At 42.7% G+C, this 25,773-nt stretch overlaps 1 protein-coding gene across 2 annotated transcripts; it reads left to right on the forward strand.

Annotated features, from left to right (window-relative positions):
- The first annotated feature begins 1,178 nt into the window (after positions 1 to 1,178).
- Positions 1,179 to 25,521, forward strand: LOC129815125 (protein FAM107B-like). 2 transcript variants are annotated; one of them, XM_055868519.1, is made up of 4 exons: positions 1,179 to 1,418; positions 16,643 to 16,871; positions 23,705 to 23,867; positions 23,981 to 25,521. In XM_055868519.1, exons 1-4 carry the CDS (start codon positions 1,337 to 1,339, stop codon positions 24,083 to 24,085), a joined length of 579 nt encoding a protein of 192 aa, XP_055724494.1. In that variant the 5' UTR covers positions 1,179 to 1,336; the 3' UTR covers positions 24,086 to 25,521. The 2 variants fall into 2 exon arrangements, with proteins under 2 accessions (XP_055724494.1, XP_055724493.1); XM_055868518.1 differs by having other exon boundaries at positions 1,181 to 1,418; positions 23,978 to 25,521.
- The last annotated feature ends 252 nt before the right edge of the window (positions 25,522 to 25,773 follow it).

The raw sequence follows: 25,773 nt of genomic DNA on the forward strand, positions 1-25,773 counted from the left end.
CCCCAGACCGGTAATGTCCATTTAAAATCAAGGAGGAGAGACACTAATGACGTCACAAGCATGGTGGGCGGATATGATCAAATTATCAGGGTCTGATGTATCGTCTGAACCGTTTTCTGCCACCCCCCCCCCCCCCCCCCCTCTCTCTGCAGAAGGCGTACAACATCAACCAACAGCAGCAGCGTGTGAAAAGCGGAAAGCACCGGAATGGCACAGGTACGTCTGGCCTTCTAAGTGTCATGAAACAATAACAGGTCTGGGAAGTAAAGCCAAGCACCTCTGAGTTACCATCCTGTGTTATCAGCCTTTCCATGTACATGGAAGAGTAATGGACCTGGGCCTCCGCTCACCTGTCTTCCACACACTTGGCACATTGGACTGTTTACTGGTCTGGTTACAGTGTTTGTGTTATGCATGAAAACATGTTTTAAAGGGTCCAAATCATCCAGCAAGAACCTTAAGAGTCTTACAAGAGTCTTAGAATTCAGGACCTGTACTAACATGATAAACTCTGATTACGTCGATTTTGTGAAATAAAATTACCTATGTGGTACTCAACAGAGACTTAAGAGTCCAACATTAAGTCAACATGTTTTGGAGAGTTTTCTTCAGAGTGCTAAAGAGATTTATTTTTCATTCTAATCCCATGTCTCACTTTGTTGAAAAACCAAGGATATGTTTAATGAAAAGCAATATTCATAACTGTAACAAATAAGTCAGTGAACAACTTGTCACCCAGTTATCTTTTCCATAGTGGTAAGTAACCCATTCTTTGTCAGGAGAAAAATATCACAGTGATACTGATAACCCTATGGGTGATGGCAGGCTAGCTCATCATCTCTGTGTAGCCTAGCTAATGCTGTATACATTATACATCCCCTTAAAGCAGAGGCATTGGAAAAGTCATGTGGAGATGAACAGCCCAGTGTGCTCTCGCAGTACAGCCAGCCTGTCTACTGTACTACACTCTGCTGAGTATGAAAGCACCCAGATGATTTATGGTTAATATGAGCATTGGGTGAGAGGGGGAGCGAGAGTATCTAACAGCATGTTAGAGAGGGAAGGGAGAGGCAAAAGAGAGAGTAATAATATTAGAGGGAGAGTGAGAGGGCACAGAGGGGAGGGGAGGGGAGGAGAGAGGGAGGGAGGGAGGGGCGGGGCAGTGGAATGCCCAGGGTCATGTGACTGTTTACTCTAGCCTGGGCACAGAAGTTTAAAGGAGTGCTGCACCAGCCCTGCCTCTGACGGGCTTCTACACAGATACATTTAGGTTTCAGAGACAGGACACACAGAGACACCCGGACAGAGAGAGAGAGAGACAGACACAGAGAGAGGCATGGCACAGAGAGTCACCCACAGCCACAGCCTGTTCCCTCCTGGCCAGTCTGGGAGGCCCAGGGACGTGCTGGTCAAGTCAGGTAAGACCCATGCAGAGCCAGACTCCACTCTGTCACTATGGCAGAACAGCAGGGCTGACACAGAGGAATCAGCAGAAGCCAGATTTTGCAGGACAGTGTTTTCCATGTTATAGACTTTGTTTATTTAGGGGAAAGGGAAATTGTGCAAGTACAGAGAAGGTAGTGAGATCTGTACAGTATGCTGATAATACAACATGGTTTCGCAAGGACAGTGGGATGTATTATTGAGGTTAGCTGGTGGGAACTTTGTAGATACTATATAGATGTTGTTGTTGGTTTCTATTTATGGGTGAGAATGTGTTTCAGACAAACCTAAGAGTGTTCATTGGCAGTGCCTAGAACAGACAAACATGGAGCGAAAAAATATACTCGAAGTTGTGACATAAAAAGCATTAGATCAGTTTCACAGAAAATCCCTTGTGGACAGCGATCTTATATCTATGACTGATGCATTTGCACAGCAGCACAGATTGTCATGTTAACAGTTTGGGAACGATGTGCTGGACATACCAAGGTGCCACAAAGCTCTCTGACTTCACATGGCAAGATGATGACAGCATAGCATTTGTAATCACCCAATTTGATTATTTTCTCATCCGTAATCCTTGAATAAAGTATTTTAAAAAAATATTTAAAAATTCAACTTTGTTTAACCAGGTAGGCCAGTTTAGAACAAGTTCTCATTTACAACTGCGACCTGGCCAAAATAAAGCAAACCAGTGTGACAAAAACAACAGCACAGAGTTACACATAAACAAACGTACAGTCGATAACAGAAAAGCTATGTACAGTATGTGCAAATGTAGAAGATTAGGGAGGTAAGGCTATAAATAGGCCATTGAGGCGAAATAATTACAATTTAGAATTAACACTGGAGTGATAGACGTGCAGATGATGATGTGTAAGTAGAGATACTGGGGTGCAACAGAGAAAAAATAAATGACAATATGGAGATGAGGTAGTTGGGTGGGCTATTTACAGATGGGCTGTGTACAGGTGGAATGATATGTAAGCTGCTCTGACAGCTGATGCTTAGTTAGTGAGGGAGATAGAAGTCTCCAGCTTCAGTGATTTTTGCAATTCGTTCCAGTCATTGGCAGCAGAGAACTGGAAGGAAAGGTGGCCAAATGAGGAGTTGGCTTTGGGGATGCTGTTTATTTCAGATAGATTAATTCAGATAATGTCCAAGCAGAATTTTCATGTTCTGTACCCTTGAGAGTCTTGGGACATTAACATGTGCTCTGTGCAGAAAATCCTTACGTCCAATGTCCGTCATTTGGACAGTGCAGGGCCTCCTATGTGCACTTTAAACTGATCAATGGTTGCTCTGTTGTCATATATTGCTCAAACTGTATGAGACTTCCACCTTTCGCAACCTATTTTTCTGTGATTTCACTTGCAGTATCTGGATGTCTTGTTTATTTAAGTAGAATAACACTGGGTTCACCTCTGTGGTATAATGGCTGAGTTGTGATCAAGTCAAATAAACTGTACTGCCTGCCGGGCATGTTATCAGAGGGTGTGTGACCGACTGCCCTGCATGAGTATGGAAACAGTAACATACTCTACTTAAACATACACACCATGTACTTGGGTCCATTATTCAAGCAGAATGTGCGTACCGTTCTGTCTGTATCACTAATTCATCTAGTGACCCTGAGTGAATAATTTGCTTAATTCAACTCTACAGTCACAATTCTAAGTAGTGTACTGTATGATTCTGATGGCCTGCCTGGTTAGGGTTAACATCCGTCTTCCTTGGCTGCTGCTGATACGAGGTTAGACCCCTGCCTTTTTTAATGATAATGACTTCATGGAGCCTCAGTCTGAATTTCATGGTGTGTCGTCAATCTGTATTCACAGTGTATTCTGGGAAAACAACTCTCCCACCCTGCCCCGTGGGAGCCCGCGTTGCCACGACGACAACCAGTGTTCTGTTTGTATACAATCTGAGAACTCTTTCGCTCTGATTTTTCCTCCCAAGGTGCGTAGCGTCAGAACGAATAAATTCCCTACCCAAGCCATCTGCATACACTTCCTAGAATACCAGGGAAGTAAATCTCACTGAAAAACATTAGAATGTGCCTTGGTTTAAAATCATAAGGAAATAATTGATTGACAGGCCAAGCCATTTCACCTTAATTTCCCAAAGTAATATATAATCAAACAATGCGTAGCCTGCCTTCACTGCAATAACCAATTCCTCAGGATAACATAACTTAATAGTGGCAAAGAAAGCATTTAAAAGAACAAACAGCGACTCAAACTACATTGCCATAAAATGGTTTGCTGTAGATTGTGGGAGGATGGGGACTGAAAGGGCTCATGTTTCTCTAGCCACTGTAGCCTGAGCCTACTCTCCTGCTACAGACACCAAGAGGAAAATATTATTTCCCATGCTCTTCAAGGGTAATCAGAGAACACTCTAAACACATTGTCCCAATGCAACTGGATGATGGACTCAGGGCACAGAGGTACAATTAACTTACCCAGGGTGCATTGAGATGACATCTAGTTTGGTCTAAATGTCAAATCAATACAACCAAAGTCAGGATTATATGACTGAAGAGCTACTGAATTCACCTACGTGTCCGTCTCCCACGTGACACTCTGCATCTCTCTCTTGATCTTTCGAGAGAGTCTTGTCTATTGTACACACACACAGTACATACACAGTACACCCATAGAGAGCACATTCCTCTCACTGTATGAGTGGTTGTGTAGAGATCCAGCAGAGAATTGGAGTACAGCAAGCTTCTTTAGAAATCGCTACTGCTTTAGAAACAGCCAGAGGTGGGACCAAGTCATTATTACTTGAGTCAGAAGCAAGTCTCAAGTCACAAGGTCCGAGTCTCAAGTTGAGTCCCAGGTGGTGAAGGTAGGAAACAACACCTCCATTTTGCTGAATCTCAACACAGGGGCCCCACAAGGGTGCGTCCTCAGCCCCGTCCTATACTCCCTGTTCACCCATGACTGCGTGGCCATGCATGCCTCCAACTCAATCATCAAGTTTGCAGACAACATAACAGTAGTAGGCTTGATTACCAACAATGACGAGACAGCCTACCGAGAGGAGGTGAGGTCCGTGGGAGTGTGGTGCCAGGAAAATAACCTGTCACTTAATGTCGACAAAACAAAGGAGCTGATCGTGGACTTAAGGAAACAGCAGAGGGAGCACGCCCCTGCCCACATCGACGGGACAGCAGTGGAGCAGGTGGAAAGCTTCAAGTTCCTTGACGTACACATCACTGAAGATCTGAAATGATCCACCCACACAGACAGTGTGGTGAAGAAGGTGCAACAGTGCCTCTTCAACTTCAGGAGGCCGAAGAAATTTGGCTTGGCACCTAAAACCCTTACAAACTTTTACAGATGCATAATTGAGAGCATCCTGTCGGGCTGTATCACCGCCAGGTATGGCAACTGCACCACCCGCAACCGCAGGGCTGTTCAGAGGGTGGTGCGGTCTGACCAACGCATCACCGGGGGCAAACTACCTGCCCTCCAGGACACCTACAGCACCCGATGTCACAGGAAGGCCAAAAAGATAATCACGGAAAACAATCACCCGAGCCACTGCCTGTTCACCCCGCTATCATCCAGAAAGTGAGGTCAGTACAGGAGCAAAGCTGGGGCCGAGAGACTGAAAAACAGCTTCTATCTCAAGGCCATCAGACTATTAAAAAGCCATCTGTACGCGGCTTCCGCGTACTGATTAAAAAGCCATCAGTACGCAAGCCTTTTGAACCTTGACTTGGTGTTCCGGTACCGCTTGCCATGTGGTAGCAGAGAGAACAGTCTATGACTAGGGTGGCTGGAGTCTTTGGAAATGTTTAGGGCCTTCTTCTGACACCGCCTGGTATAGAGGTCCTGGATGGCAGGAAGCTTGGCCCCAGTGATATACTGGGCCGTACGCTCTACCCTCTGTAGTGCCTTGCGGTCAGAGGCCGAGCAGTTGCCATACCAGGCGGTGATGCAACCAGTCAGGATGGTCTCGATGGTGCAGGTGTATAACTTTTTGAGGATCTGAGGACCCAAATAGTTTCAGTCTCCTGAAGGGCAATAGGTGTTGTCGTCCCCTCTTCATGACTGTCTTGGTGTGTTGGTGATGTGGACACCAAGGAACTTGAAGCTCTCAACTTGCTCCACTACAGCCTCGTCGATGAGAATGGGGGCATGCTCGGCCCTCCTTTTCCTGTAGTCTTGATCAGGTTGAGAGAGAGGTTGTTATCCTGGCACCACACTGCCATGTCTCTGACTTCCTCCCTATAGGCTGTCTCATCATTGTCGGTGATCAGGCCTACCACTGTTGTATCATTGGCAAACTTAATGATGGTGTCGGAGTCGTGCTTGGCCATGCAGTCATGGGTGAACAGGGAGTACACGGGGTGACTGATCACGCACCCTTGAGGGGTCCCTGTGTTGAGGATCAGCATGGCAGATGTGTTGTTACCTACACTTAACACCTGGGGGTGGCCCATCAGGAAGTTCAGGATCCAGTTGCAGAGGGAGGTGTTTATTCCCGGGGTCCTTAGCTTAGTGATGAGCTTTGAGGGAACAATGGTGATGAACGCTGAGCTGTAGTCAATGAAGAGCATTATCACATAGGTGTTCCTTTTGTCCAGGTGGGAAAAGGCAATGTGGAGTGCAATAGAGATTGCGTCATCTGTGGATCTGTTTGGGTTGTAAGCAAATTGGAGTGGGTGGGAAAATGGTGTTGATGTGAGCCATGACCAACGTTTCAAAGCACTTCATGACTACATACGTTAGTGCTACGGGTCAATAGTCATTTAGGCAGGCTACCTTGTCCTTTGGCACAGGGACTATGGTGGTCTGCTTGAAACATGTTGGTATTAAATACTCATTCAGGGACAGGTTGAAAATGTCAGTGAAGACACTTGCCAGTTGGTCAGCATATGCTCAGAGTGCACGTCCTGGTAATCTACCTAGCACTGTGGCCTTGTGAGTGTTGACCTGTTTAAAGGTCTTACTCACATCGGCTACAGAGAGCATAATCACACAGTCGTCTGGAACAGCTGGTGCTCTCATGCATGCTTCAGCGTTGCTTGACTCGAAGCATGCAAAAAAGTCCTTTAGCTTGTCTGGTAGGCTCGTGTCACTGGCCAGCTCATTGTGCATCCCTTTGTAGTCCGTAATAGTTTGCAAGCCGTGCCACATCTGACGAGCGTCGGAGCCGGTGTAGTAGGATTCAATCTTAGTCCTGTATTGACAATTTGGCTGTTTGATGGTTCGTTGGAGGCATTCCTTATAAGCGTCCAGGTTAGAGTCTCGCACCTTGAAAGCGGCAGCTCTACCCTTTAGCTCAGTGGGGATGTTGCTTGTTATCCATGGCTTCTGGTTGGGGTATGTACTGTGGGGATGGCGTCAGCATCCCTGTAGCTTAGCATCTGCGTCATCTGACCACTTATGTATTGAGCGAGTCACTGGTACTTCCTGCTTTAGTGTTTGCTAGTAAGCAGGAATCAGGAGGATAGAGTTATGGGCAAAAAAATTACAAATGGAGGGCAAGGGAGAGCTTTGTACGTTTCTCTGTGTGTGGAGTTAAGGTGGTCGAGAGTTTTTTTTCCTCTGGTTGCACAAAAATATATAGATGAAAACAATCTTGGTAAATAGTGTGGTCTACAGCTTATCATGAGATACTCATCTGAGCAAAACCACGAGACTTCATCAATATTAGATATCGTGCACCAGCTGTTATTGACAAATAGACACAGACCGCCACCCTTCGTCTTACCGGAGGCAGCTGTTGTATCTTGCCAATGCATGGAAAACCCAGCCAGCCGTATGTTATCCATGTCGTCATTCAGCAACGACTCGGTGAAACATAAGATATTACAGTTTTTAATGTCCTGTTGGTAGGATAGTCTTGATCGGAGCTCATCCAGTTTATTATCCAATGATTGCACGTTGGCTAATAGGACTGATGGTAGAAGCAGGTTACACACTCGCCGACAGCCTCCTGACCTACGACCCCTATATCCCTGTCTCTTCTTCATGGGGATTTGGGTCTTGTCCAGTGTCTGAAGTAAATCCTTTGCGTCCGACTCGTTAAAGAAAAAATCTTCATACCAGTATGAGGTGAGTAATCGCTGTTAAGGATAGGGGGCAGCATTTTCACTTTTGGATGAATTGGTGCCCATAGTGAACTGCCTCCTACTCTGTCCCAGATGATAATATATGCATATTATTATTACTATTGGATAGAAAACACTCTGAAGTTTCTAAAACTGTTTGAATTATGTCTGTGAGTATAACAGAACTCATATGGCAGGCAAACTTCCAAACAGGAAGTGAGAATTCTGAGAAGGGTCGATGTGAAAGTCATCGCCTATTCAATTCCCTGTAATATATGGATATGTTTGCACTTGCTACGCCTTCCACTAGATTTCAACAGTCTGTAGAACGTGGAATGAAGCCTCTAGTGTGATTTGGGGCCGGATGGCAGCTATTTGAGTCAGTGGTCTGGCAGAATGCTAGTTCCTGGTCACGCGCGCTAGTCATGGAATGACCATGTGTGCCATTACTTATACAGACATGAAGAAAGGCTCCGGTTGGAACGTTATTGGATATATATGATAACAACATCCTGAAGATTGATTCTCTACTAAGTTTGACCAGTTTATTCGACTTGTAATATAACTTTTTGAAGTTTTTGTCCGACGTTTGCCTGCATCTCCGCCAGCGTTTGGACACGTGTACTACACATGCTAGCAAAAGTTGCGAATTGGACATAAGTAATGGACATTATCGAACAAAACAACAATGTATTGTGGAACTAGGATTCCTGGCATTCAATTCTGATGAAGATAATCAAAGGTAAGGGAATATTTATGATGTAATTTCGTATTTCTGTTGACTCCAACATGGCGGAGAAATTTTGTTAAATCTGAGCGCCATCTCAGATTATTGCATGGTGTGCTTTTTACTAAAGTTTTTTAAAAATCTGACACAGCGGTTGCATTAAGAACAACTGTATCTTTAATTATATGTAAAACATGTATCATTCATCAAAGTTTATGATGAGTATTTCTGTTATTTGACATGGCTCTCTGTAATTACTCCGGATATTTTTGAGGCATTTCTGAACATGGCGCCAATGTAAACCTAGATTTGTGGATATAAATATGCACATTATCAAACAAAACATAAATGTATTGTGTAACATGATGTCCTATGAGTGTCATCTGATGAAGATTACCAAAGGTTAGTGATTCATTTTATTTCTATTTCTGCTTTTGTGTGACTATCTTTGGCTGAGAAAAATGGCTGTGTGTTTTTTGGATTTGGTATTGATCTAACATAAATATATGTTGTGTTTTCGCTGTAAAACATTTTAAGAATCGGACACGATGGGTAGATTAACAAGATGTTTATCTTTCATTTGCTGTATTGGACTTGTTAATGTGTGAAAGTTACATATTTCTAAAAAATATCTTTGAATTTCGCACGCTGCCTTTTCAGAGGAATGTTGGGGGGGGGTTCTGTTAGCGGAACGTGTGTCCTTGAAAGGTTTTAAGATATCCAGAATCTATTTTTGGTCATAGGAGACGGTGGCAGAAACATTATGTACAAAATGAGTTACGAATAACGCGAAAAGACACAAACAATAGCACAATTGGTTAGGAGCCCATAAAACGGCAGCCATCTCCTCTGGTGCCATTATAACAATTACAACCAATAAACTGGTTCTACAATGTAAAAGGCAATTTACAGATCCTTTGTTACATTGGTATGTCCATCTTAATCATACTTAATGATTATTAATGATACTTCAACACAATGCATACATGGAACAATCAGTTTCTCTTAGTCAACATTCTGACTGCAAAGCGTGGAGCGCAGGCCACATAGCCTATTTCTATACCCACTGAGGTGCACGCGCTCCTATTACACACAACCATGAATGACAAGCGACATAGGACACAGACACACGGAACTCCGATATTACCCGGAAAATATAAACAAAGGAAACCATACATTGAGTTAAATAAACATAACTTCTACCTCATGAGTCTTGTGAACGTTCATGTGCACAATAAACGTTGCGCCCACTCAGTGGGTAAGAAATGGTTAGCTAAATTAAAATGTATTGTTGGTCTATCAAACATGAAACATAAATGTCTACGTGTTGCAATGCAAGGCACAGGGATGGAATGATGAAACGCTAGAAATGATTGTAGTATTAGATGGAATATAGATTTATCACATAGGGCCGATGCAAACGTGTGAAAGCAAGAACACACATTTCAACAAGAGAAAAGTAGCACTCCCCATTGGCGGGAGTTTGGAGTGTGCAAGTGAAGAGCCGTGCCTATGATGTGTCTTCGCCACAGTAATAATTCATTTTAAACAAATTCCAAATGCAAGCTTCATAAGTACAAAAAAATTATAATACCAGTAGGCCTATATTAGTAATTGTTGCCACATTGCTGATGAGCTTGCAAAGTAAACAGTTAATATTCTTGAATACCAAACCATTTTTGGAGCTGCAAATGTACTGCGGCTACTGTCTCTGGCTGCATGAAGAGTAATCCAACTAGACTCTGTGCCACAAAAGCAGTGACAAAACATTACAAAACCTGGCCAGATAAGTTCAAGTCATCAGTCTCAAGTCAATGTCGAGTCCTGAGTCTTGAGGCTCCGAGTCCAAGTAAAGTCTCATGTTATTTTATTTTCATCAAATTTGTGACTTGTGGACTAGTGTCCACAACTCTGGAAAATGCTCCCTCCATTTAGCACCAAGGCTCACTATAGAAGGCATCTGTGATTACAGCGAGTCTGCATTGCTGGACCCGCACTCATAAAAAACAATGACTCTGGTTTTCTCTTTCTGTATCTCTTTGTATTACTTTCCATGCATCCCTCCCTCCTTTCCTGTGTTGCTCACTTACTTTCTATTAATTTGTTTATCCCACATCTCTCTCCCTACTGTACTTGCCTCTCTCTCATTTTAATACTTCTGTTATCTCCAGCTCTTTCTGTACTGCTCTCTTTCTTTTGAATACTATATCTCTCATCTTCTCCTTCTCTCTATTGTTTTCTCTCTTTCTATTACTTTCTATCTTTCCCTCTCGTGAATTGCATTTTACCTGTGCTCTCCCTCTCATCTCTGTAGACTGACAGGCCCACTCTGTTCAGTGATTAATAATGCCCTTATAATCCTCAGACAAACTGGACCTCCTCGGTCATATACTTATGCTGTTGTTCCTTACAAGTTACTGCAGGTTACTGCACTGTACATAGCTCAAATGCAAGACTGGCAAGGTACTTGTCATCCTGCTGTTAGTGGCATTCTGTCCAAATGAGAATGAGGTAGATGAACAAAATGACCCTAACTAGCATTTCAAACAATGGCCTGAATTCAATGACCTGTATTTCCACAGCAACCCAAGAGACACATTTATTTCTCCATCTAAAATGAGTTGATGTATATCTTACTGTTTTCAAACCCCAACATCATCTCCTGTTGGTCCCAGTCCATCAACATCCTGTCACTAGCTCTGATTGGGAAATACTGAGACAAGACAACCACAGCTCATTTAATTTTCTGAAATATTAAGTAGCAGAGATGGTGTCTACTTGCACTTGCGAAAGAGAGTCATTGTTCTGAGCGAGCATACTTGCGTATGACACCTGATCTCTCTCCAGAAACAGTCTGGCACGGATCAGGTGCCTCTTAATCTGTCTGTTCTGATGGAGAAAAAAAATATGTGGGAAAAACAAAGGGCTGGGACATTAGGTACAGACAGTATAAACCCATGTCTTTGCTTTATGTACACTATATACAGTACCAGTCAAAAGTTTGGACACTTCTAATTCAAGGGTTTTTCGTTATTTTTACTACTATTCTACATTGTAGAATAATAGTGAAGACATCAAAAGTATGAAATAACACATATGGAATCACGTAGGTACCAAAAAACTGTTAAACACATCAAAATATATTTTATATTTGAGCTTGTTCAACGTAGCCACCCTTTGCCTTGAAGACAGCTTTGCACACTTGGCATTCTCTCAACCAGCTTCATGAGGTAGTCACCTAGAATGCATTTCAATTAACAGGTGTGCCTTCTTCAAAGTCAATTTGTGGAATTTCTTTCCTTCTTAATGCGTTTGAGCCAATCAGTTGTGTTGTGACAAGGTAGTTGTGGTATACAGAAGATAGCCCTATTCGGTAAAATACCAAGTCCATATTATGCCAAGAACAGCTCAAATAAGCAAAGAGAAATTACAGTCTATCATTACTTTACGACATGAAAGTCAATTCCGAAAATGTCAAGAACTTTGAAAGTTTCTTCAAGCACAGTTGCAAAAACCACCAAGAGCTATGATGAAACTGGCTCTCATGAGGACCGCCACAGGAAAGGAAGACCCAGAGTTACCTCTGCTGCAGAGGATAAGTTCATTAGAGTTAACTGCACCTCAGATTGAAGTCCAAATAAATGCTTCACAGAGTTCAAGTAACAGACACATCTCAACATCAACTGTTCAGAGGAGACTGCGTGAATCATGCCTTCATGGTTCAATTGCTGAAAAGAAACCACTACTAAAGGACACCAATAATAAGAAGAGACTTGCTTGGGCCAAGAAACATGGACTTTAGACCAGTGTAAATCTGTCCTTCGGTCTGATCAGTCCAAATTTGAGATTTTTGGTTCCAACCGCGTGTCTTTTTGGTTCAAACAACCGTGTCTTTGGGAGACGTAGAGTAGGTGAACAGATGATGTCAAAATGTGTGGTTCCCACCGTGAAGCATGGAGGAAGAGGTGTAATGGTGTGGGGGTGCTTTGCTGGTGACACTGTCTGTGATTTATTTAGAATTCAAGGCACACTTAACCAGAATGGCTACCACAGCATCGATACGCCATCCCATCTGGTTTGCTCTTAGTGGAACTATCATTTGTTTTTCAACAGGACAATGACCCACCACACCTCCAGGCTGTGTAAGGGCTATTTGACCAAGCAGGAGAGTAATGGAGTGCTGCATCAGATGACCTGGCCTCCAGAATCACCCGACCTCAACCCAATTGAGATGGTTTGGGATGAGTTGGACCGCAGAGTGAAGGAAAAGCAGCCAACAAGGGCTTAGCATTGGTGGGAACTCCTTCAAGACTGTTGGAAATGCATTCCATGTGAAGCTGGTTGAGAGAATGCCAGATTGTGCAAAGCTGTCATCAAGGCAAGGGGTGGCTACTTTGAACAATCTCAAATATTAAGTATATTTTATTTGTTTAACACTTATTTGGTTACTCCGTGATTTCGTATGTTATTTCATAGTGTTGATGTCTTCACTATTATTCTACAATGTAGAAAATAGAAAAATAAAGAAAAACCCTTGAATAAATACGGGACTTTTGACTGGTACTGTAAATACAAAAGTATGTGGACACCCATTCAAATTTATTTATTTATTTATTCACCGTTATTTTACCAGGTAAGTTGACTGAGAACACGTTCTCATTTGCAGCAACGACCTGGGGAATAGTTACAGGGGAGAGGAGGGGGATGAATGAGCCAATTGTAAACTGGGGATTATTAGGTGACCATGATGGTTTGAGGGCCAGATTGGGAATTTAGCCAGGACACCGGGGTTAACACCCCTACTCTTACGATAAGTGCCATGGGATCTTTAATGACCTCAGAGAGTCAGGACACCCGTTTAACGTCCCATCCGAAAGACGGCACCCTACACAGGGCAGTGTCCCCAATCACTGCCCTGGGGCATTGGGATATTTTTTAGACCAGAGGAAAGAGTGCCTCCTACTGGCCCTCCAACACCACTTCCAGCAGCATCTGGTCTCCCATCCAGGGACTGACCAGGACCAACCCTGCTTAGCTTCAGAAGCAAGCCAGTAGTGGTATGCAGGGTGGTATGCTGCTGGCAAATGAGTGGATTCAGCTATTAAAGCCACACCCATTGCTGACAGGTGTATAAAATTGAGCACACAGCCATGCAATCTCCACAGGAAAACATTAGCATAAGAATGGCCTTACTGAAGAGCTCAGTAACTTTCAACTTGGCACCGTCATAAGATGCAACCTTTTCAACAAGTCACTTCTTCAAATGTTGGCCCTGCTAGAGCTGCCCCAGTCAACTGTAAGTGCTGTCATTGTGAAGTGGAAACGTCTAGGAGCAACACTGGCTCAGCCGCGAAGTGGTAGGCCACACAACCTCCCAGAACGGGACTGCCAAGTGCTGAAGCACGTAGCGCGTAAAAATCGTCTGTCCTCGATTGCAACACTCACTACCGAGTTCCAAACTGCCTCTGGAAGCATTGTCAGCACAAGAACTGTTCGTCGGGAGCTTCATGAAATGGGTTTCCATGGCCGAGCAGCCGCACACAAGCCTAAGATCATCATGCGCAATGCCAAGCATTGCCTGGAGTGGTGTGAGCTCACCACCATTGGACTCTGGAGCAGTGGAAACGCGTTCTCTGGAGTGATGAATCACACTTCACCATCTGGCAGTCCGACGGACGAATCTGCGTTTGGCGGATGCCAGGAGAACGCTACCTGCCCCAATGCATAGTGCCAACTGTAAAGTTTAGTGGAGGAGGAATAATGGTCTGGGGCTGTTTTTCATGTTTTTGGCTAGGCCACTTAGATCCAGTGAAGGAAAAATCTTAATGCTGCAACGTATAACAACATTCTAGACGATTCTGTGCTTTGTGTCAACAGTTTGGGGTAGGCCTTTTCCTGTTTCAGTATCACAATGCCCCCGTGTACAAAGTGAGATCCATATAGAAATGGTTTGTCGAGATTGGTGTGGAAGAACTTGACTGGCCTGCACAGAGCCCTGACTTCAACCCCATCAAACACCTTTGCGATGAATTGGAACGCTGACTGCAAGCCAGGCCTAATCACCCAACATCAGTGACTGACCTCACTAATGCTGTTGTGGCTGAATGGAAGCAAGTCCCCGCAACAATGTTCAAACATCTAGTGGAAAGCCTTCCCAGAAGAGTGGAGGCTGCAATAGCAGCAAACTCTATATTAATGTCTATGATTTTGGAATGAGATGTTCGACAAGCAGGTGATTACATACGTTTGGTAATTGAGTGTATCTGTGTATGTTCTGATGGGACCATTTACATCCTAACATTGGAACCAACATTCTATGAATGATTCTATAACTTCCATTGAGAGCACTGGGGAGTGACTAAATCCCATGCACTTCCCATGTCACTTAGGAGTGAGTTTTATTCACCCCATCTTTATTAATTAATTAAAAAGAAAAAAGAAAGTCAAAGCTCGGTGAACCTGGCATTCCCTCTGGAGTTTGCTTGTGTGTACAGTCGTGACCAAACGTTTTGAGAATGACACATATTATTTTCCACAAAGTTTGCTGCTTCAGTGTCTTAAGATATTTTTGTCAGATGTTACTATGGAATACTGAAGTAAAATTACAAGAATTTCATAAGTATCAAAGGCTTTTACTGACAATTACATGAAGTTAATGCAATGAGTCAATATTTGCAGTGTTGACCCTTCTTTTTCAAGACCTCTGCAATCTGCCCTGGCATGCTGTCAATTAACTTCTGGGCCACATCCTGACTGATGGCAGCCCATTCTTGCATAATCAATGCTTGGAGTTTGTCAGAATTGGTGGGTTTTTGTTTGTCCACCCGCCTCTTGAGGATTGACCCCAAGTTCTCAATGGGATTAAGATCTGGGGAGTTTCCTGGCCATGGACCCAAAATAGCAATGTTTTGTTCCCCGAGCCACATAGTTATCACTTTTGCCTTATGGCAAGTGGCTCCATCATGCTGCCAAAGGCATTGTTCATCACCAAACTGTTCCTGGATGGTTGGGAGAAGTTGCTCTCGGAGGATGTGTTGGTACCATTCTTTATTCATGGCTGTGTTCTTAGGCAAAATTGTGAGTGAGCCCACTGCCTTGGCTGAGAAGAAACCCCACACATGAATGGTCTCAGGATGCTTTACTGTTGGCATAACACAGGACTGATGGTTGCGCTCACCTTGTCTTCTCCGGACAAACTTTTTTCCGGATGCCCCAAACAATCGGAAAGGGGATTCATCAGAGAAAATGACTTTACCCCAGTCCACAGCAGTCCAATCTCTGTACCTTTTGCAGAATATCAGTCTGTCCCTGATGTTTTTCCTGGAGAGAAGTGGCTTCTTTGCTGCCCTTCTTGACACCAGGCCATCCTCCAAAAGTCTTCACCTCACTGTGCATGCAGATGCACTCACACCTGCCTGCTGCCATTCCCGAGCAAGCTCTGTACTGGTGGTGCCCCGATCCCGCAGCTGAATAAACTTTCGGAGACGGTCCTGGCGCTTGCTGGACTTTCTTGGGCGCCCTGAAGCCTTCTTCAAGACAATTGAAGCGCTCTCCTTGAAGTTCTTGATGATCCGATAAATGATTGATTTAGGTGCAATCTTACTGGCAGCAATATCCTTGCTTGTGAAGCCCTTTTTGTGCAAAGCAATGATGATGGCACGTGTTTCCTTGCAGGCAACCATGGTTGACAGAGGAAGAACAATGATTCCAAGCACCACCCTCCTTTTGAAGCTTCCAGTCTGTTATTCGAACTCAATCCGCATGACAGAGTGATCTTCAACATTGTCCTCGTCAACACTCACACCTGTGTTAACGAGAGAATCACTGACATGATGTCAGCAGGTCCTTTTGGGGCAGGGCTGAAATGCAGTGGAAATGTTTTTGGGGGATACAGCTCATTTGCAAGGCAAATAGGGATGTTGCAATTAATTGCAATTTATCTGATCACTCTTCATAACATTCTGGAGTATATGCAAATTGCCATCATACAAACTGAGGCAGCAAACTTTGTGAAAATTAATATTTGTGTCATTCTCAAAACTTTTGGCCACGACTGTTTGTTTAACAGTTAGCGAAGAGGGTGTAAACTAGCGTTTCAGCATCTCAACCCACAGCTCCAAAGAGCCCAAACAGAGCCAAGTGCCTTGCAGATCACCTGCCGTTGCTCAGCTGTTGCTAGTGTGTCAATGAGCAGGAATATTTTCCCATCTCATGTTCTGTGGATGCAGCTGCTATTGACACTTTATGGAAATGTGGAACCTATGGCCACCTTCCTGTTTCCCTCGCTCAAGCCTCAATTGCTAGTATATTATTACCCTGTTTCCTTTCACAATCATTAACACTGGTATCTTTCTCTGTTCATTCATCCTGTCCCACCATCTCTTCTACTCTCTGTCCTACAGCATCGGCCTATGCGAACCCGCAGTGGGAGCAGCAGCCCAGGCAGGATGGGAGCCACCCACCTCAGGACTACCCTCACAGGGACCAGCCCCCAGTGGCTGGTTACATCCCCCAGCCCAATTACATGGAGGGAGATCATGATCTCATCAAGCCCAAAAAGCTCCTCAATCCAGTGAAAGCCTCCAAAAGCCACCAGGACCTCCAACGAGAGCTGCTAATGAGCCAGAAAAGGTACAACTCCCACCCAACAGAGTCCCAAAATCTTGTATGGAACAGCTGACTGAGGTTATTATCCAGCAATCTAGCTATCAGTGTTTTTCAGCTCTTCTGTGTGTACATCTGTGTGTACACACAGGTCAACCTGACAAGGCATTCAGCATTCTAAGCCAAGCCCTCTGTAATGTTTTGCATCACTAATACTCATTTTGTATGAGAGGATGGATTTCCCTACAGTCATGCCCCATTACAGATCCATATGATGACATTAAAGGCACATACCCATATCAAGGCATTACAAAAATAAAGAGATCCAGGATTACTCATAATCACTATATGTACCTAAACATGTACGGATTTACATAAAAGGAGAAGTACATTCTAAAACATAGACATCATTAGTCACGAAAGGTCAGATGACAACTGATCGTAATGCTACAATGGTGTAATCCCACTTCTCAATTATATAAGCCAAAGGTACTTTATTGTAAAAACATAACAAACAGAAAGGATTGGGTTTAAAAATGGTCAAAATTATTGAAACAAAGTGTAACAGCATAGGCAACATTCCCATTTCCCCTCTCTCCCTCTCCTGACTAGAACCCCATAAACTGCCCCTCCAAACGGCTTTCTGAAAGGGGTCTTGGAGATCCACTCACAACATATGCTAGTAACTACACTTAAAAGTTCCCAAAATATTTAGTTCCCAGGAAGCAGAATATTTTCAACATGCCAGGTTGGGTACACTCTTATAAAAAAAAGGGTTCCAAAAGGGTTATTCAGATAACCCTTTTTGTTTCAAGGTAGAACCCGTTTTGCTTCCATGTAGAACCCTATAACCAAAAAGGGTTCTTCAAAGGCTTCTCCCATGGGGACAGTCGAATAACCCTTTAAGGTTCTAGATAGCACCTTTTTCTCTAAAAGAGTTTGGGGGAGATGGATGTTAATCCCCCCCACCCACTATTTAAAGGGTCTCAAATAGGAATTCTAAATGACTACAGAGAATCAGCTGTGTTTGGATCTTGGGATGAAAAATATGAAACGATTTTTGCTTGAAAAACAGAAAAATCGACAATAGTTCTGTTTGTTCATCTTGAGACGCAGTAGCCAGTATACACTTCCTCAAAATAGTCAGAATTAACAAAAAATAACTAAAGAAATCTGTCATTAATTTGGACGTTATTGCAGAGGAGATCATGGTCGCGCAATTTTACATCTAATGTGTTTGTTGCAGTAATTCTCTAGTGAAATTTGCATAAAAATGAGTCGTCTGTCATTGTATGTCAACAAACACTTCTTTGAAGAATCCCTATTGTTGACCAATGACTGAGCAAGGACAATTTTTGTGTGCACGAACAGCCAAAAAAAACCTTGTCGAAGACCAAAACGAGCAAAAACGTCACAAAATGTTGTCATAATATGCACAACCTTGCCTTAAGGCATATAAAATAGAAACTAACCAAACAGAGCAGTGTTTTCTTTCCATTGAAACCTGTCGTCTGTCTCTCTCTCTTTCTCTCAACATTCAGATCTCTTTAATTAGCAGGCCAATTAGAAGCCAGTTGACAACCCACCAAGATACTGTCCCAATCGCTGAATTGTTGGGAACTGGGCAAATCCCCATGGCTCAAGCACTCCAACCATCCTTGAGGGGACAGTGGGAACTCAAACCTTTAAGAGAGTGGGCAACAGAGGGCCTTTTATGCCCCTCCAGCCCTGCTGTTTTCTAGTGTTCCTCTTGTTTGTTTCATTATGCAGTTGGATTTGTATTTATAGTCATGGTATTCAGTGATCATAAACATGAATCCAAACCTTTTCCAACATGCAAGAAGAATACAATTATATAATGCCACAGAATGGCCCGGAAACCCCATTCCCAGGAAGATAGAATGCAGTACATAGTGGTGAAATGCCTACCCTATCTGCTCTTCCCTTTCTGTAATCAATCTACAGTATGTTAATACATTTTCATGGTGTATCTGAACTTGATTACACTGTAGTTAGTCAGTTAATCAATCAGGTGCTAAATAGGTTATAAGAACAACATCATCATACAGGAGAGCCAGACCAATCATTTATAGCCCACAAGTCTAGTAATACATAATTCACTCTAAAAAAAATCTGTTAAAACTTCTTAGGGCTGCAATCCCGTTAACGGGATCGATATGACAACAGCCAGTGAAAGTGCAGGGCGCCAAATTCAAACAACAGAAATCTCATAATTAAAATTCCTCAAGCATACAAGTATTTCACACCATTTTAAAGATACACTTCTTGTTAATCGCACCAGTGTCCGATTTCAAAAAGGCTTTACAGCGAAAGCACCGCAAATCACAGAAAAACCCAGCCATTTTTCCAGCCAAACACAGGATTAACAAAAAGCAGAAATAGAGATCAAATTAATCATTAACCTTTGATGATCTTCATCAGATTACACTCATAGGACTTCATGTTACAAATCAAATCAAATCGAATGTATTTATATAGCCCTTCTTACATCAGCTGATATCTCAAAGTGGTGTACAGAAACCCAGCCTAAAACCCCAAAGAGCAAGCAATGCAGGTGTAGAAGCACGGTGGCTAGGAAAAACTCCCTAGGAAGGTCAAAACCTAGGAAGAAACCTAGAGAGGAACCAGGCTATGAGGGGTGGCCAGTCCTCTTCTGGCTGTGCCGGGTGGAGATTATAACAGAACATGGCCAAGATGTTCAAATGTTCATAAATGACCAGCATGGTCAAATAATAATAATCACAGTAGTTGTCGAGGGTGCAGCAAGTCAGCACCTCAGGAGTAAATATCAGTTGGCTTTTCATAGCTGATCATTAAGAGTATCTCTACCACTCCTGCTGTCTCTAGAGAGTTGAAAACAGCAGGTCTGGGACAGGTAGCACGTCCGGTGAACAGGTCAGGGTTCCATAGCCGCAGGCAGAACAGTTGAAACTGGAGCAGCAGCATGGCCAGGTGGACTGGGGACAGCAAGGAGTCATCATGCCAGGTAGTCCTGAGGCATGGTCCTAGGGCTCAGGTCCTCCGAGAGAGAGAAAGAAAGAAAGAGAGAATTAGAGAGAGCATACTTAAATTCACACAGGACACCGGATAAGACAGGAGAAGTACTCCAGATATAACAAACTGAACCTAGCCCCCCGACATATAAACTACTGCAGCATAAATACTGGAGGCTGAGATAGGAGGGATCAGGAGACACTGTGGCCCCATCCGATGATACCCCCGGACAGGGCCAAACAGGAAGGATATAACCCCACCCACTTTGCCAAAGCACAGCCCCCACACCACTAGAGGGATACTTTCAACCACCAACTTACCATCCTGAGACAAGGCCGAGTATAGCCCACAAGATCTCCGCCACGGCACAACCCAAGGGGGGGCGCCAACCCAGATAGGAAGATCACGTACATATATTACACAATACATATATGTTTTGTTCGATAAAGTTCATATTTATATCCAAAAACCTCAGTTTACATTGGCGCCATGTTCAGAAATGCCTCCAAAACATCCGGAGAAATTGCAGAGCCACATCAAATAACAGAAATTCTCATCATAAACTTTGATGAAAGATACATGTTTTACATAGAAATAAATATACACTTGTTCTTAGTGCAACCGCTGTGTAGGATTTCAAAAAAGCTTTATGGCAAAAGCACAATATTCAATCATCTGAGAACAGCGTTCAACCACAAAAGGAAGCCATACAGTTACCCGCCAAATTGTGAAGTCAACAAAAGTTATAAATAGCATTATAAATCTTCACTTACCTTTGCTGATCTTTGTCAGAATGCACTCTCAGGACTCCCACTTCCACAAGAAATGTTTGTTTTGTTCGGTAATGTCCATCATTTATGTCCAAATAGCTATTTTTGTTAGCGTGTTTGGTAAACAAATCCAAAGTCAGGAAGCGCGTTCACTAAAAGCAGAAATGTCACAAAAGTTCCGTAACAGTCAGTAGAAACATGTCAAACGATGTATTGAATCAATCTTTAGCATGTTTTTAACATAAATCTTCAACAAAGTTCCAACCGGAGAATTCCATTGTCTTCAGAAGTACGATGGAACAGAGCTCCCTCTCATGTGAATGCGCATGGTCAGCTCATGATAGACCTTACTCATTCCCGTCTCCTTCGGCCCCACTTCACAGTAGAAGCATCAGACAAGGTTCTAAAGACCGTTGACATATAGTGGAAGCCGTAGGAAGTGCAAACTGACCAATATCCCACTGTGTATTCGATAGGCGATGAGTTGAAAACCTACAAACCTCAGATTTCCCACTTCCTGTTTGGATTTTTTTCTCAGGTTTTTGCCTGCCATATGAGTTCTGTTATACTCACATACATCATTCAAACAGTTTTAGAAACTTCAGTGTGTTTTCTATCCAATAATAATAATAATACGCATATATTAGCATCTGGGCCTGAGGAGCAGGCAGTTTACTCTGGGCACCTTTTCATCCAAGCTACTCAATACTTTCCCTGCAGCCATAAGAAGTAAATGAAAGGACATGCATGTCTCACCTGCAGCCTCTATTCTAGTAATATGACCATTATTAAATATGTCCACCTTCCAGTGTTGATATGACAGAGAGAGGAAAAACCAGTGCACTAAACCTGATTCCATATATGTCCTTGGGGTTATGTTAGGTTATCTTTCACTGAGCCTGCTTTGGTGCTTCTGTCAATGTTCATCTAGAACAAACAGACACCACATTGAGGGACCCATTTGGCCGTGATCAGCAGATTATTATATTTCCCTTGAGATGCACACACATGCATTAGCGTCTGCTTTTCTACAGGCAGGCAGGCAGGCAGATACTCAGAGGTAAGCTGGCATGGCACCATGCTTTCAATTAAGCATTTATCTGCAGGGCTTGGGTTGGCACTGCTACTGGTGCTAACAGGGGTATGGCTGTGAGAGTCAAAGCCCAGAAGAGGCAATCTGTGTTGGGCACCATGACAGAGAGAGCCCTAACAACGCTGGGAGATAAGCCACATCACTGAGGTGGGGGTGCAGGAATTAGGTCATCAAACTGAACAGTCTCTCTCTCTAACTGATTGGTCTCCACTCTCTTTTCTCTGATTGCTTTTTCTCTCCTCCTCTCATTCGCTCTCTCGCTGTAGATAAGGCTTTTTGTATCATTGAGTGGCATTGATGGCTGGGAGATCTGAGGGTGCGGATGGAAGAGAAAAGAGGGACTAAAAAGCATTGACAACAACACACAGAGAGAGAAAACATGTTTGGGTTCAAATGTCACTCCAGTTCACAATGCTGTGTAGCTAGGAAGGAAACAGGAGCCTATCTATGGATTTCTAAGCAGTGAGGAGGTATAGAGGAGTCAGTGGTCCCAGGGTCATGCGTATGGACAACAGAAACCAGAAAGTAATATAGTGGGCTCAGATATCAGCCCTTTTAATGTGCTATTCTTGTCCTGTGGTTGGCAAGCGAACTATACCTTCCATAGATTTCTTGCGGAAAATAGATTGTAGTCAACACTGGTAGTGTGTTCCTTTCATAAACAGGCTGCATCGACACAGCAGTCTAGTAGTGTGTGCGTGAGAGTGTGCGTGTGCGTGTGTGCGTTTAGATACTACTGCACTGTTGGAGCTAGCATTTCGCTACGCCCGCAATAACATCTGCTAAATATGTGTATGTGACCAATAAAATGTGATTTGATTTTTATTTGTTTTGTGTGCAGAGAAGCGGGTGAATGCTGATGAACACAGAATCACTCTATTTTAATCACCTCCATGTTTGTTTGTGTACACCTCTCCGACTCATTCGATGAGCACAGACCAAATTAATGAAAACACTAATCACACCTCCCATAGCAGCCCTCCCTCTATCTGCCACGTAATACAAACCTGTGACTGCACCTCCCTAAGGAAGAAGAAGGCACTACATTGATTTAATTAGCCGTCTCACAGAGGAGAACTGAGAGGAGGATTGCCAAGAGACCCACTGTTTTGATTTACATTTGGTTCAGTTGTCAACTAACATGAGTTCAAAGTGAAATCAACCAAAATGTCACCATGTCATTGGATTTAGGTTCAAAGTTAAATCCACCTTAAAGTTGGATTTAGGTGGATTTTTGCAAATCCAATACGTTTTTCACATTGATTCAACGTAGTCATGTATCATTTTTTGGGGTGAAATGACATGGAAACAACATTGATTCAACCAGTTTTTGCCCAGTGGTGAGTTCAACACCTATCTTATCCTGAGTGTAATAGCGTGTCACTCTGAAGTTAGCTGATGTGAGATATCAAGGGTAGATATTGAATTTATTCTTTATCAGTTTTAGAGGCCACATGCAGTGATTGAATAAATTCAAAGTATATTAACAATTGAGAAGGATGTTTTTTTTACCATCCTGATGGAACAAAAGTCCCACCACCAAGCCTCAGCAGTGTGCTTCCTGTTGACTTTTTCTATCTAATTTGAAAAGAGGCTGCCAATATGAATGGATTGGCATCACCATAGAGATTCAGAGACACACACAGAAACACAGCTCGTGGATCACCAGTCCCTAGCCCGTTCATGTTAGGACTACAGGAACCTTTATCAGCAGGAACATTTGCTTTAGACTACTTCTATGCAATTGTTGTTTGCTAAACTGCAACATAATCCTTACACATTTGGCTATTTTTGTTAAATTATTATAATAGAATCATGAAGAAATCAATGGGTGAGGACAGGATATCAGATGACAGAGCAAAATCAGAACTTAGCATTTAGCATGATAAGAGGGACCTCTGCTGGAGACAAGATGAAAACATTGAAGTTAAATTCAAATGCATATGACCTTAGTAAATACCTTCTCTCCCTCCGGCTCATAGGGGTGGTGTTGTTGGTGTGGAGTCTAAGCCGGAGCTGCAGCGCGTGTTAGAGGCCAGGAAGAGGGAAAAAATTATAAAGCAAAGGAAGGAAGAAGATGAGGCCAGAAAGAAGATCTCTCCTCTGGAACAAGAGCTCCTCAAGAGGAAGGATAAGCTAGAAGAGGTAGGAATCATCAATCGGTCAATACAATTATATTGCTATAGAACATTTTACAAAGGCATCAGTCACAAATTGTTTGAATAAACTCCCTTTTGTTTCTGATTCAATTGGAGAAGGAGCAGGAAAAACAAGAGGAGACAGTGAAAGCCCCAGAGTTTGTCAAGGTCAAGGAGAACTTGAGACGGACGTCCTTTCACAGTAATGGAGAGAAAGAGGTGTAGAGACAAATCGGTCCAGGTATACAATTTAGTTGGAATCTGCTGGAGTTTGCACACATGTGTGTATTATAAGTGTGAATGGACAAAGAAGTGCTGTGTTGTGTTGCTCTGACTGCACAACTCAGACAACAGCAAGGAACTTCTACCTGTTACAGGGACTGGTCGACAAGCCATGACACAATGCCTTCACAATCCTACTCAGAGCAGAGACACAGAGAGAGAGACAGAGAAGGAAGGTTGACTCTGCATTGGACTAGTGTTACAGTCAGTAGCATAGGCCAAACTATAGCTGTGACATCTCAATCCAGAGAAACTGGCATGAGTGTGAGGGTCAAAGAGGGGAGCAGCTATTCACTAGTGGACATAGTGTTCCGTATTGAATTGACTCTAGAAATAAAGCCATGGTGGGTGTTCTTCTACAGTGTGTCAGAGCAGTGGTTACTTTTCATTTTAAGCTGTGTATATCCAAGAGTCATTCTCTAGGATACAGTATAAGAAGCACACTGTACCTGCACATACAATCAATACAGATTGTTAACAGGAAACAATCCAATTAACTTCATGGCACACTCATAATCTTCTCATGCAATTTAAGGTCACGCATCTCAATGTGAAATCTCTCACAGAGAAAGTTTCTATCCCTAACAGTGCCTTCCTAGTTGCATGTCATCCTAATCAAAAAGTTAAAAACAAGAAAAGCTATCATTATGAAACTGTATACTATCAATCATTTAATGTCACCTGGGCATCATATAGAGTACTGTATGTAGGTGAATGTGAGTGTTGGTGTGATGTTGAAGAGACACAAGAGGCACAGATATTTATATTACCTCCAACCACATCTCACCTTTTTTTTCGTAACATTTACATGTTTTGGAAAGTTATATTTATGTTTTGTGCTAAAGGTGTGAGACAAGGTAGATATTCTCCCATCTCTTTTTAAATAGTATTATGTAGCGATACACAATTAAATGCAATCAGTTGAATAATTTTATTTAAATAAGGCACTTTAGAAAATGAAATTATGTATCTGAATATGAATTTTAGTGATCAATTATGAATTAGTCATTTTTTAAATCCTGTCTTTTTAAAATCCAATGATTAAGTTTGAATTTGTTTTTATCCTGATTGTGTATATTTGTATTTTTGTGTTTTTTGCACCACATATTGTTCTCTGCCTTTACTGACTACTGAAGCCACTTACAATGTTTAATGGTATAAACATGAAGACATTACTTCCCATTTATTTTTCAGTCTCTTCATTGCATAAAAGTATGACTCTATTAATGTATGATTATTTCAATAGCTTTTACAATAGCACAATGATTGTTATGAATAACAATAAAACTTCAAATTACTACATATCTGAGAAGGGAGGTACAAAGAGCTTAAGTAAGATTGCTTTTCTTTCTAAGAAAATAAATAAAGGACAAACACTGCATTGTTAGTATTACTGTGACCATTCATTTGGATGGAGAATGTCTAGACTCATTGGTAGTTTATTGAATGCTGTTGAAGAAGAGATGAATATTTGGTGAGCTACATTAGAGAGAGAAACACACCACTGATCCAGCCTTCTACCATCATGGCTGAAAGTTCTAGAAAACAAAGTTCCATCAGTAAGTTCGCAACAGGGTATCAAGTTTAATGTCCCTATTGGGTCCATTTAGGCAGAGCCAGGAAGCTGTCTC

Source organism: Salvelinus fontinalis, chromosome 18, assembly GCF_029448725.1.
Source record: "Salvelinus fontinalis isolate EN_2023a chromosome 18, ASM2944872v1, whole genome shotgun sequence".
Classification (NCBI taxonomy): domain Eukaryota; kingdom Metazoa; phylum Chordata; class Actinopteri; order Salmoniformes; family Salmonidae; genus Salvelinus; species Salvelinus fontinalis.

What these genes read in the sequence shown, in the direction of transcription:
- LOC129815125 (XM_055868518.1), top strand. Translation starts at nt 1,337, where the DNA reads ATGGCACAGAGAGTCACCCACAGCCACAGCCTGTTCCCTCCTGGCCAG. An exon ending in GGACGTGCTGGTCAAGTCAG is followed by an intron (nt 1,419 to 16,642) that starts GTAAGACCCATG and finishes TCTGTCCTACAG; the next exon opens with CATCGGCCTATGCGAACCCG. An exon ending in CTGCTAATGAGCCAGAAAAG is followed by an intron (nt 16,872 to 23,704) that starts GTACAACTCCCA and finishes TCCGGCTCATAG; the next exon opens with GGGTGGTGTTGTTGGTGTGG.